The sequence below is a fragment of the Pseudophryne corroboree genome, chromosome 1, assembly GCF_028390025.1.
Source record: "Pseudophryne corroboree isolate aPseCor3 chromosome 1, aPseCor3.hap2, whole genome shotgun sequence".
NCBI classification, from domain to species: domain Eukaryota; kingdom Metazoa; phylum Chordata; class Amphibia; order Anura; family Myobatrachidae; genus Pseudophryne; species Pseudophryne corroboree.
Window position 1 is genome coordinate 831,639,987 of NC_086444.1, and position 13,389 is coordinate 831,653,375.

The 13,389-nt window shown below is 47.3% G+C and overlaps 1 protein-coding gene across 2 annotated transcripts in view; it reads right to left on the reverse strand.

The window, feature by feature from the left end:
- Positions 1-13,389, reverse strand: part of NUP54 (nucleoporin 54) — a 94,306-nt gene that overhangs the window by 48,192 nt on the left and 32,725 nt on the right. For both annotated transcript variants that reach the window (XM_063919773.1, XM_063919775.1), the window contains 2 exons: positions 12,681-12,868; positions 6,307-6,503 (listed from right to left, as the gene is read on the reverse strand). In XM_063919773.1, the coding sequence (XP_063775843.1) occupies positions 6,307-6,503; positions 12,681-12,868 (385 nt within the window). The remainder of the gene's footprint in view (positions 1-6,306; positions 6,504-12,680; positions 12,869-13,389) is intronic.

Here is a 13,389-nt window from a genome sequence, read left to right on the forward strand (position 1 = left end):
GTTCTTAACGGCTTCTCTTGGTTGAGCATATTAGGGATGCTTCTGTCTACATAGTAGACTTTGCCATGAATGCTGGTATTGTGGGTGCCCATATTTTGGCCTCAGTAGCTGCAGTACACTCTGGCTGCGTTCCTAGACTGATTCTAATAGGACTCCCAATTTGACCCAGAAAATATATTTTTTTTAATCAGTTTTCTAGTACAAATTTAATATATGATATTTTTAAGGATTTGTACTAAAAAAAAAACCTGATGACAAATAAAATAAGATTTTACTTACCGATAAATCTATTTCTCGGAGTCCGTAGTGGATGCTGGGGTTCCTGAAAGGACCATGGGGAATAGCGGCTCCGCAGGAGACAGGGCACAAAAAGTAAAGCTTTTTCCGATCAGGTGGTGTGCACTGGCTCCTCCCCCTATGACCCTCCTCCAGACTCCAGTTAGGTACTGTGCCCGGACGAGCGTACACAATAAGGGAGGATTTTGAATCCCGGGTAAGACTCATACCAGCCACACCAATCACACCGTACAACTTGTGATCTAAACCCAGTTAACAGTATGATAACAGCGGAGCCTCTGAAAGATGGCTTCCTTCAACAATAACCCGAATTAGTTAACAATAACTATGTACAATTTATGCAGATAATCCGCACTTGGGATGGGCGCCCAGCATCCACTACGGACTCCGAGAAATAGATTTATCGGTAAGTAAAATCTTATTTTCTCTATCGTCCTAGTGGATGCTGGGGTTCCTGAAAGGACCATGGGGATTATACCAAAGCTCCCAAACGGGCGGGAGAGTGCGGATGACTCTGCAGCACCGAATGAGAGAACTCCAGGTCCTCCTTAGCCAGAGTATCAAATTTGTAAAATTTTACAAACGTGTTCTCCCCTGACCACGTAGCTGCTCGGCAAAGTTGTAATGCCGAGACCCCTCGGGCAGCCGCCCAAGATGAGCCCACCTTCCTTGTGGAGTGGGCCTTTACAGATTTAGGCTGTGGCAGGCCTGCCACAGAATGTGCAAGTTGGATTGTGCTACAGATCCAACGAGCAATCGTCTGCTTAGACGCAGGAGCACCCATCTTGTTGGGTGCATACAATATAAACAACGAGTCGGATTTTCTGACTCCAGCTGTCCTTGTAATATATATTTTTAATGCTCTGACAACGTCCAGTAACTTGGAGTCCTCCAAGTCACTTGTAGCCGCAGGCACTACAATAGGCTGGTTCAGATGAAATGCTGACACCACCTTAGGGAGAAAATGCGGACGAGTCCGCAGTTCTGCCCTGTCCGAATGGAAAATCAGATATGGGCTTTTGTAAGATAAAGCTGCCAATTCTGACACTCTCCTGGCAGAAGCCAGGGCTAGAAGCATGGTCACTTTCCATGTGAGATATTTCAAATCCACCTTTTTTAGTGGTTCAAACCAATGAGATTTTAGGAAGTCCAAAACCACATTGAGATCCCACGGTGCCACTGGAGGCACCACAGGAGGCTGTATATGCAGCACTCCCTTAACAAGGTCTGGACTTCAGGGACTGAAGCCAATTCTTTTTGAAAGAAAATCGACAGGGCCGAAATTTGAACCTTAATAGATCCCAATTTGAGACCCATTGACAATCCTGATTGCAGGAAATGTAGGAATCGACCCAGTTGAAATTCCTCCGTCGGAGCACTCCGATCTTCGCACCACGCAACATATTTTCTCCAATTCGGTGATAATGTTGCACGGTTACTTCCTTCCTTGCTTTAATCAAAGTAGGAATGACTTCTTCCGGCATGCCTTTTTCCTTTAGGATCCGGCGTTCAACCGCCATGCCGTCAAACGCAGCCGCGGTAAGTCTTGAAACAGACAGGGACCCTGCTGAAGCAAGTCCCTCCTTAGAGGTAGAGGCCACGGATCTTCCGTGATCATCTCTTGAAGTTCCGGGTACCAAGTCCTTCTTGGCCAATCCGGAACCACTAGTATCGTTCTTACGCCTCTTTGCCGTATAATTCTCAATACTTTTGGTATGAGAGGCAGAGGAGGAAACACATACACCGACTGGTACACCCAAGGCGTTACCAGCGCGTCCACAGCTATTGCCTGCGGATCTCTTGACCTGGCGCAATACCTGTCCAGTTTTTTGTTGAGGCGAGACGCCATCATGTCCACCATTGGTCTTTCCCAACGGGTTACCAGCATGTGGAAGACTTCTGGATGAAGTCCCCACTCTCCCGGGTGAAGATCGTGTCTGCTGAGGAAGTCTGCTTCCCAGTTGTCCACTCCCGGGATGAACACTGCTGACAGTGCTATCACATGATTCTCTGCCCAGCGAAGAATCCTTGCAGCTTCTGCCATTGCACTCCTGCTTCTTGTGCCGCCCTGTCTGTTCACATGGGCGACTGCCGTGATGTTGTCCGACTGGATCAACACCGGTTTTCCCTGAAGCAGAGGTTCTGCCTGGCTTAGAGCATTGTATATTGCTCTTAGTTCCAGAATGTTTATGTGAAGAGACGTTTCCAGGCTCGTCCATACTCCCTGGAAGTTTCTTCCTTGTGTGACTGCTCCCCAGCCTCTCAGGCTGGCGTCCGTGGTCACCAGGATCCAATCCTGTATGCCGAATCTGCGGCCCTCCAATAGATGAGCACTCTGCAACCACCACAGAAGAGACACCCTTGTCCTTGGAGACAGGGTTATCCGCAGGTGCATCTGAAGATGCGACCCTGACCATTTGTCCAACAGATCCCTTTGGAAAATTCTTGCGTGGAATCTGCCGAATGGAATTGCTTCGTAAGAAGCCACCATTTTTCCCAGGACTCTTGTGCATTGATGTACAGACACCTTTCCTGGTTTTAGGAGGTTCCTGACAAGCTCGGATAACTCCTTGGCTTTTTCCTCCGGGAGAAAAACCTTTTTCTGAACCGTGTCCAGAATCATCCCTAGGAACAGCAGACGAGTTGTCGGCATTAACTGGGATTTTGGAATATTCAGAATCCACCCGTGCTGTTTTAGCACTTCTTGAGACAGTGCTAATCCCATCTCTAGCTGTTCTCTGGACCTCGCCCTTATTAGGAGATCGTCCAAGTATGGGATAATTAATACGCCTTTTCTTCGAAGAAGAATCATCATCTCGGCCATTACCTTTGTAAAGATCCGAGGTGCCGTGGACAATCCGAACGGCAGCGTCTGAAACTGATAGTGACAGTTTTGTACAACGAACCTGAGGTACCCCTGGTGTGAGGGGTAAATTGGAACGTGGAGATACGCATCCTTGATGTCCAAGGATACCATAAAGTCCCCCTCTTCCAGGTTCGCTATCACTGCTCTGAGTGACTCCATTTTGAACTTGAACTTCTTTATGTACAGGTTCAAGGACTTCAGATTTAGAATAGGCCTTACCGAGCCATCCGGCTTCGGTACCACAAAAAGAGTGGAATAATACCCCTTCCCTTGTTGCAGAAGAGGTACCTTGACTATCACCTGCTGAGAGTACAGCTTGTGAATGGCTTCCAACACCGTCTCCCTTTCGGAGGGGGACGTTGGTAAAGCAGACTTCAGGAAACGGCGAGGTGGATCTGTCTCTAATTCCAACCTGTATCCCTGAGATATTATCTGCAGGATCCAGGGATCTACTTGCGAGTGAGCCCACTGCGCGCTGTAATTTTTGAGACGACCCCCCACCGTCCCCGAGTCCGCTTGAGAAGCCCCAGCGTCATGCTGAGGCTTTTGTAGAAGCCGGGGAGGGCTTCTGATCCTGGGAAGGAGCTGCGTGTTGCTGTCTCTTCCCTCGACCTTTGCCTCGTGGCAGATATGAATAGCCCTTTGCTCTCTTATTTTTAAAGGAACGAAAGGGCTGCGGTTGAAAAGTCGGTGCCTTTTTCTGTTGGGGAGTGACTTGAGGTAGAAAGGTGGATTTCCCGGCTGTAGCCGTGGCCACCAAATCTGATAGACCGACTCCAAATAACTCCTCCCCCTTATACGGCAAAACTTCCATATGCCGTTTTGAATCCGCATCGCCTGTCCACTGTCGCGTCCATAAAGCTCTTCTGGCCGAAATGGACATAGCACTTACCCGTGATGCCAGTGTGCATATATCCCTCTGTGCATCACGCATATAAAGAAATGCATCCTTTATTTGTTCTAGCGACAGTAAAATATTGTCCCTGTCCAGGGTATCAATATTTTCAATCAGGGACTCTGACCAAACTACCCCCGCACTGCCCATCCAGGCAGTCGCTACAGCTGGTCGTAGTATAACACCTGCATGTGTGTATATACTTTTTTGGATATTTTCCATCCTCCTATCTGATGGATCTTTAAGTGCGGCCGTCTCAGGAGAGGGTAACGCCACTTGTTTAGATAAGCGTGTTAGCGCCTTGTCCACCCTAGGAGGTGTTTCCCAGCGCTCCCTAACCTCTGGCGGGAAAGGGTATAATGCCAATAATTTCTTTGAAATTATCAGCTTTTTATCAGGGGCAACCCACGCTTCATTACACACGTCATTTAGTTCTTCTGATTCAGGAAAAACTATAGGTAGTTTTTTCATACCCCACATAATACCCTGTTTAGTGGTACCTGTAGTATCAGCTAAATGTAACGCCTCCTTCATTGCCAAAATCATATAACGTGTGGCCCTACTGGAAAATACGGTTGATTCGTCACCGTCACCACTGGAGTCATCGCCTGTGTCTGGGTCTGTGTCGACCGACTGAGGCAAAGGGCGTTTCACAGCCCCTGACGGTGTTTGAGTCGCCTGGACAGGCACTAATTGATTGTCCGGCCGTCTCATGTCGTCAAACGACTGCTTTAGCGTGTTGACACTATCCCGTAGTTCCATAAATAAAGGCATCCATTCTGGTGTCGACTCCCTAGGGGGTGACATCCTCATATTTGGCAATTGCTCCGCCTCCACACCAATATCGTCCTCATACATGTCGACACACACGTACCGACACACAGCAGACACACAGGGAATGCTCCTAATGAAGACAGGACCCACTAGCCCTTTGGGGAGACAGAGGGAGAGTTTGCCAGCACACACCAAAAGCGCTATATATATATCAGGGATAGCCTTATAATAAGTGCTCCCTTATAGCTGCTTTGTTATATCAAAATATCGCCATAAATGTGCCCCCCCCTCTCTGTTTTACCCTGTTTCTGTAGTGCAGTGCAGGGGAGAGACTTGGGAGCCGTCCTGACCAGCGGAGCTGTGAGAGGAAATGGCGCCGTGTGCTGAGGAGATAGGCCCCGCCCCTTTTCCGGCGGGCTCGTCTCCCGCTATTTAGAAAAATTAGGCAGGGGTTAAATATCTCCATATAGCCTCTAGGGCTATATGTGAGGTATTTTTAGCCTTTATAGGTACTCATTTGCCTCCCAGGGCGCCCCCCTCCCAGCGCCCTGCACCCTCAGTGACTGCCGTGTGAAGTGTGCTGAGAGGAAAATGGCGCACAGCTGCAGTGCTGTGCGCTACCTTTAGAAGACTGCAGGAGTCTTCAGCCGCCGATTCTGGACCTCTTCTGACTTCAGCATCTGCAAGGGGGCCGGCGGCGCGGCTCCGGTGACCATCCAGGCTGTACCTGTGATCGTCCCTCTGGAGCTTGATGTCCAGTAGCCAAGAAGCCAATCCATCCTGCACGCAGGTGAGTTGACTCCTTCTCCCCTCAGTCCCTCGCTGCAGTGATCCTGTTGCCAGCAGGAATCACTGTAAAATAAAAAACCTAGCTAAACTTTTTCTAAGCAGCTCTTTAGGAGAGCCACCTAGATTGCACCCTTCTCGGCCGGGCACAAAAATCTAACTGGAGTCTGGAGGAGGGTCATAGGGGGAGGAGCCAGTGCACACCACCTGATCGGAAAAAGCTTTACTTTTTGTGCCCTGTCTCCTGCGGAGCCGCTATTCCCCATGGTCCTTTCAGGAACCCCAGCATCCACTAGGACGATAGAGAAACATATCTATGTATGTGTCTTTTTGATGATCATCTGTGTCTTCATACAATCCCTATGGGCTACGAAAGTACGACTGTTTAAATAAAGAGAAGTTTGACTGATTGTACATATTACACTATCTATTTTACACCAGACAAACATAATAGAAAAGAATAAAATCAAAACCGCTTATCTGAATTAAGAAAACCCCTCAAAAAAACAACAACTCAGGACCAAGTCCAACCTGGTTATAAAAAGGTGTCAAATACTACACAATTCCAACCCGTTTTGTCCTCTCCAGATTTCATCAGGGGCGTTGGACTTGAGCACACAATTAGTAACCATTGTTTTACCAAAGTACTACAGAGTGGAAATGAGAGACAAACAGACACACACTTTACCTGCAGGTGGGTTCTGCAGCAGCTGTTTAATCTGGGCTGGGGACAGTTCTGTTCGGGCCATGGTTAATGTGACTCCTATTTGCTGTAGATTAGACTTGACATTCGCTTGCTCGAAGTAGTTGTATAATGAAGTGGCTGGAACCCTCCGGGAGGTTCCATTTGGGGAGCGTTCCACAACATAGATGACAACCTCCGTACTAGAAAGGAAAAAAAGTCCTCTATAGCTATCACACAGCACTGAAAGGTATTTACATATTATTCAATCATCATTGTAGTGAATGGAGGACTCTATAATGAAAAGTGTGCATCTTTTATGAAACCAACACATCTTATAATGCAGATTAAATAATACTTTAAAGGGATAGTTTCATCCTGAGACATACGTGTTGGGGGTACCATTTTGTACATCTCGTGTATATTATAAATAAGGGGGATACACAATGATTTCGCAGCCAAGCTGAATCTCTAACAACTACTGAAGATCTTTATTCATGGACATCAGCAGAAACATTAAAAAAAAAAATAAGAATTTACTTACCGATAATTCTATTTCTCGTAGTCTGTAGTGGATGCTGGGGACTCCGTCAGGACCATGGGGTTTAGCGGCTCCGCAGGAGACAGGGCACAATAATAAAAGCTTTAGGATCAGGTGGTGTGCACTGGCTCCTCCCCCTATGACCCTCCTCCAAGCCTCAGTTAGGATACTGTGCCCGGACGAGCGTGCATAATAAGGAAGGATATTGAATCCCGGGTAAGACTCATACCAGCCACACCAATCACACCGTACAACCTGTGATCTGAACCCAGTTATCAGTATGATAACAACGAAGGAGCCTCTGAAAAGATGGCTCACAACAAGAATAACCCGATTTTTGTAACAATAACTATGTATAAGTATTGCAGACAATCCGCACTTGGGATGGGCGCCCAGCATCCACTACGGACTACGAGAAATAGAATTATCGGTAAGTAAATTCTTATTTTCTCTAACGTCCTAAGTGGATGCTGGGGACTCCGTCAGGACCATGGGGATTATACCAAAGCTCCCAAACGGGCGGGAGAGTGCGGATGACTCTGCAGCACCGAATGAGAGAACTCCAGGTCCTCCTCAGTCAGGGTGTGCCCCTGACCAAGTAGCAGCTCGGCAAAGTTGTAAAGCCGAGACCCCTCGGGCAGCCGCCCAAGATGAGCCCACTTCCTTGTGGAATGGGCTTTTACTGATTTTGGCTGTGGCAAGCCTGCCACAGAATGTGCAAGCTGAATTGTACTACAAATCCAGCGAGCAATCGTCTGCTTAGAAGCAGGAACACCCATCTTGTTGGGTGCATACAGGCTAAACAGCGAGTCAGATTTTCTGACTCCAGTCGTCCTGGAAACATATATTTTCAGGGCCCTGACAACGTCAAGTAACTTGGAGTCCTCCAAGTCCCTAGTAGCCGCAGGTACCACAATAGGTTGGTTCATGTGAAAAACAGAAAACACCTTAAGGAGAAATTGAGGACGAGTCCTCAATTCTGCCCTGTCAGAATGAAAAATTAAGTAAGGGCTTTTATATGATAAAGCCGTCCATTCTGACACACGCCTGGCTGAAGCCAGGGCTAATAGAATCTTCACCTTCCATGTGAAATATTTTAATTCCACAGTGGTGAGTGGATCAAACCAATGTGACTTTAGGAAACTCAAAACAACATTGAGATCCCAAGGTGCCACTGGGGGCACAAAAGGAGGCTGTATATGCAGTACCCCTTTTACAAACGTCTGAACTTCAGGCACTGAAGCCAGTTCTTTCTGGTAGAAATTTGACAGGGTCGAAAATTTGAACCTTAATGGACCCTAATTTTAGGCCCATAGACAGTCCTGTTTTCAGGAAATGTAGGAAACGACCCAGTTGGAATTCCTCTGTAGGGACCTTCTTGGCCTCACACCACGCAACATATTTTCGCCAAATGCGGTGAAAATGTTTTGCGGTTACATCCTTCCTGGCTTCGACCAGGGTAGGGATGACTTCATCTGGAATGCCCTTTCAGGATCCGGCGTTCAACTGCCATGCCGTCAAACGCAGCCGCGGTAAGTCTTGGAACAGACAAGGCCCCTGCTGGAGCAGGTCCTTTCTTAAAGGTAGAGGCCACGGTTCTTCCGTGAGCATCTCTTGAAGTTCCGGGTACCAAGTCCTTCTTGACCCATCCGGAACCACGAGTATCGTTCTTACTCATCTCCTTCTTATGATTCTCAGTACTTTTGGTATGAGATGCATAGGAGGGAACACATACCCTGACTGGTACACCCACAGTGTTACCAGAGCGTCCACCGCTATTGCCTGAGGGTCCCTTGACCTGGCGCAATATTTGTCTAGTTTTTTGTTCAGGCGGGACGCCATCATGTCCACCTTTGGTTTTTCCCAACGGTTTACAATCATGTGGAAGACTTCCTGCTGAAGTCCCCACTCTCCCGGGTGGAGGTTATGCCTGCTGAGGAAGTTTGCTTCCCAGTTTTCCACTCCCGGAATTAACACTGCTGAGAGTGTTATCACATGATTTTTCGCCCAGCGAAGAATCCTTGCAGTTTCTGCCATTTCCCTCCTGCTTCATGTGCCGCCCTGTCTGTTTACGTGGGCGACTGCCGTGATGTTGTCCCACTGGATCAATACCGGCTGACCTTGAAGCAGAGGTCTTGCTAAGCTTAGAGCCTTGTAAATTGCCCTTAGCTCCAGTATATTTATGTGGAGAGAAGTCTCCAGACTTGATCACACTCCCTGGAAATTTTTTCCTTGTGTGACTGCTCCCCAGCCACTCAGGCTGGCATCCGTGGTCACCAGGACCCAGTCCTGAATGTCGAATCTGCGGCCCTTTCATAGATGAGCACTCTGCAGCCACCGCAGAAGAAAACACCCTTGTCCTTGGAGACAGGGTTATCCGCTGATGCATCTGAAGATGCGATCCGGACCATTTTCCCAGCAGATTCCACTGAAAGGTTCTTGCGTGAAATCTACCGAATGGGATCGCTTTGTAAGAAACCACCATTTTTCACAGGACCCTTGTGCAATGATGCACTGATACTTTTCCTGGTTTTAGGAGGTTCCTGACTAGCTCGGATAACTCCCTGGTCTTCTTCTCCGGGAGAAAACATCCTTTTCTGGACTGTGTCCAGAATCATTCCTAGGAACATTAGACGTGTCGTCGGAAAAAGCTGCGATTTTGGAATATTTAGAATCCACTCGTGCTGTCGTAGAACTACTTGAGATAGTGCTACTCCGACCGCCAACTGTTCTCTGGACCTTGCCCTTATCAGGAAAGCGTCCATATTTCTTTTAGGAAGAATCATCATTTCGGCCATTACCATGGTAAAGACCCGGGGTGCCGTGGACAATCCAAACGGCAGCGTCTGAACTGATAGTGACAGTTCTGTACCACGAACCTGAGATACCCTTGGTGAGAAGGGCAAAATTTGGACATGTAGGTAAGCGTCCCTGATATCCAGTGACACCATATCGTCCTGGTTCGCTATCACTGCTCTGAGTGACTCCATCTTGATTTGAACCCTTGTATGTAATTGTTCAAATCTTTTAGATCTCACCGAGCCGTTTGGCTTCAGTACCACAATATAGTGTGGAATAATACCCCTTCCCTTGTTGTAGGAGGGGTACTTTGATTATCACCTGCTGGGAATACAGCCTGTGAATTTTTTTCCAATACTGCCTCCCTGTCGGAGGGAGACGTTGGTAAAGCAGACTTCAGGAACTTGTGAGGGGAAGACGTCTTGAATTTCCAATGTACACCTGGGATACTACGTGTAGGATCAAGGAGTCCACTTGCGAGTGAGCCCACTGCGTGCTGAAACTCTTGAGATGACCCCCCACCGCACCTGAGTCCGCTTGTATGGCCCCAGCGTCATGCTGCGGACTTGGCAGAAGCTGTGGAGGACTTCTGTTCCTGGGAATGGGCTGCCTGCTGCAGTCTTCTTCCCTTTCCTCTAACCCTGGGCAGATATGACTGGCCTTTTGCCCTCCTGCCTTTATGGGTACGAAAGGACTGAGACTGAAAAGACTGTGTCCTTTTCTGCTGAGATGTGACTTGGGGTAACAAAAGTGGATTTTCCAGCTGTTGCCATGGCCACCAGGTCCGATGGACCGCCCCTTTATACGGCAATACTTCCATGTGCCGTCTGGAATCTGCATCACCTGACCACTGTCGTGTCTATAAACATCATCTGGCAGATATGGACATCACATCTACTCTTGATGCCAGAATGCAAATATCCCTCTGCGCATCTCGCATATATAGAAATGCATCCTTAAAATGCTCTATAGTCAATAAAATATTGTTCCTGTCAAGGGTATCAATATTTTCAGTCAGGAAATCCGACCAAGCCCCCCCAGCGCTGCACATCCAGGCTGAGGCGATTGCTGGTCGTAGTATAACACCAGTATGTGTGTATATACTTTTTAGGATATTTTTCAGCTTCCTATCAGCTGGCTCTTTGAGGGCGGCCGTATCTGGAGACGGTAACGCCACTTGTTTTTATAAGCGTGTGAGCGCCTTATCCACCCTAAGGTGTGTTTCCCAACTCGCCCTCACTTCTGGCGGGAAAAGGTATACCTCCAATAATTTTCTATCGGAGGAAACCCACGTATCATCACACACTTTAATTTATCTGATTCAGGAAAAACTACAAGTAGATTATTCCCACCCTACATAATACCCTTATTTGTGGTACTTGTAGTATCAGAAATATGTAACACCTCCTTCATTGCCCTTAACATGTAACGTGTGGCCCTAAAGGAAAATACGTTTGTTTCTTCACCGTCGACACTGAAGTCAGTGTCCGTGTCGGTGTCGACCAACTGAGGTAAATGGGCGTTTTTACAAGCCCCTGACGGTGTCTGAGACGCCTGGACAGGTACTAATTTGTTTGCCGGCCGTCTCATGTCGTCAACCGACCTTGCATCGTGTTGACATTATCACGTAATTCCTAAATAAGCCATCCATTCCGGTGTCGACTCCCTAGAGAGTGACATCACCAATACAGGCAATTTGCTCCGCCTCCTCACCAACATCGTCCTCCTACATGTCGACACACACGTACCGACACACAGCACACACACAGGGAATGCTCTGATAGAGGACAGGACCCCACTAGCCCTTTGGGGAGACAGAGGGAGAGTTTGCCAGCACACACCAAAAACGCTATAATTATACAGGGACAACCCCTTATACAAGTGTTTTCCCTTATAGCATTTTCACATATGTAATCATATCGCCAAATAAGTGCCCCCCCTCTCTGTTTTAACCCTGTTTCTGTAGTGCAGTGCAGGGGAGAGCCTGGGAGCCTTCCTCACAGCAGAGCTGAGCAGGAAAATGGCGCCGTGTGCTGAGGAGAATAGGCCCCACCCCCTAAAACGGCGGGCTCTTCTCCCGGAGTTTGTGAGATCTGGCAGGGGTTAAATACATCCATATAGCCTCAAGGGCTATATGTGATGTATTTTAGCCATAAAAAAGGTATAATACATTGCTGCCCAGGGCGCCCCCCCCAGCGCCCTGCACCCTCAGTGACCGCTGGTATGAAGTGTGCTGACAACAATGGCGCACAGCTGCAGTGCTGTGCGCTACCTTATGAAGACTGAAAGTCTTCTGCCGCCTGTTTCTGGACCTCTGGACCTCTTCAACTTCGGCATCTGCAAGGGGGGTCGGCGGCACGGCTCCGGGACGAACCCCAGGGTGAGACCTGTGTTCCGACTCCCTCTGGAGCTAATGGTGTCCAGTAGCCTAAGAAGCAAATCCATCCTGCACGCAGGTGAGTTTACTTCTCTCTTCTAAGTCCCTCGTAGCAGTGAGCCTGTTGCCAGCAGGACTCACTGAAAATAAAAAACCTAACTTAAACTTTTATTCTAAGCAGCTCAGGAGAGCCACCTAGATTGCACCCTTCTCGGCCGGGCACAAAGATCTAACTGAGGCTTGGAGGAGGGTCATAGGGGGAGGAGCCAGTGCACACCACCTGATCCTAAAGCTTTTATTATTGTGCCCCGTCTCCTGCGGAGCCGCTAAACCCCATGGTCCTGACGGAGTCCCCAGCATCCACTTAGGACGTTAGAGAAATAATGTTTTTAGGTGCTTTGAATACACAGCTCATGCACGCTGACCAGTTATTAATAACAAGTGTGGTATCATGTAATATAACAAATCTCAAAGTACAGACTGGAATGTGCAGCGATAGGCATGTAATTTGTAGGTCTCTATGGAGTTATGCTATACCTACAAGTTCAATTTTATTTTATGAATATTTTGTTTTCTTTTTTACTTTCTGGTACTCTGTGCTATGTTGCCAACCTTATCTGGTCACTGCTCATAATTACCACACTATCTGATTACTGTACTTACTAGTCATCGGGCATTGTCTTGACTCCCTCCACATTTACAGTGAGTGTCTGGTGTCCTCCGAGGACTTTGTGGAGAGATTCCACTAGCTGCTGCTGCTGAGCCCGGATGTCAGATTCCTTTTTGTTAAATACAAGCTCCACAAGACCATCTTCATCCTTGTTGTTAGGTATGCAACTGAAACCAACAGCCTAATAGAGTAGTAGTAATAAAAATGAATGGGAAAAAAAAAAATTATTTTATATATATATATATATATATATATATATATATATATATATATATATATATATATATATATATATATATATATATATATATATATATATATATAATGGAGAAACGGCGGCACTCAAGCAGGCTTAATCGTTGTGAGGATAAAATTTCCTTTAATCACCTACATGTTGTTTCGGGGAAAATCACCCCGTCCTCAGGGCTCAGACAACAATAAAAACATGTGTATATAACACTTAAATACACCACAGACAAAACGACAATAATACAAAGATTGTACTCACCTGTCCTCACGGCGCTGCCGCCCATCCGCACATGCTGCACGCTTCCGTGTCGCTGAGTGGTGACATCACGGTGCGCCGCGGGACAGGGAGATCGTCATAGCAACAAACAGTAAACAGTTACAGGCATCCATAACGCCTGTATAAAAAAACATAATACATTAAAGAGACAACACATTTAAAATACATATAAATCA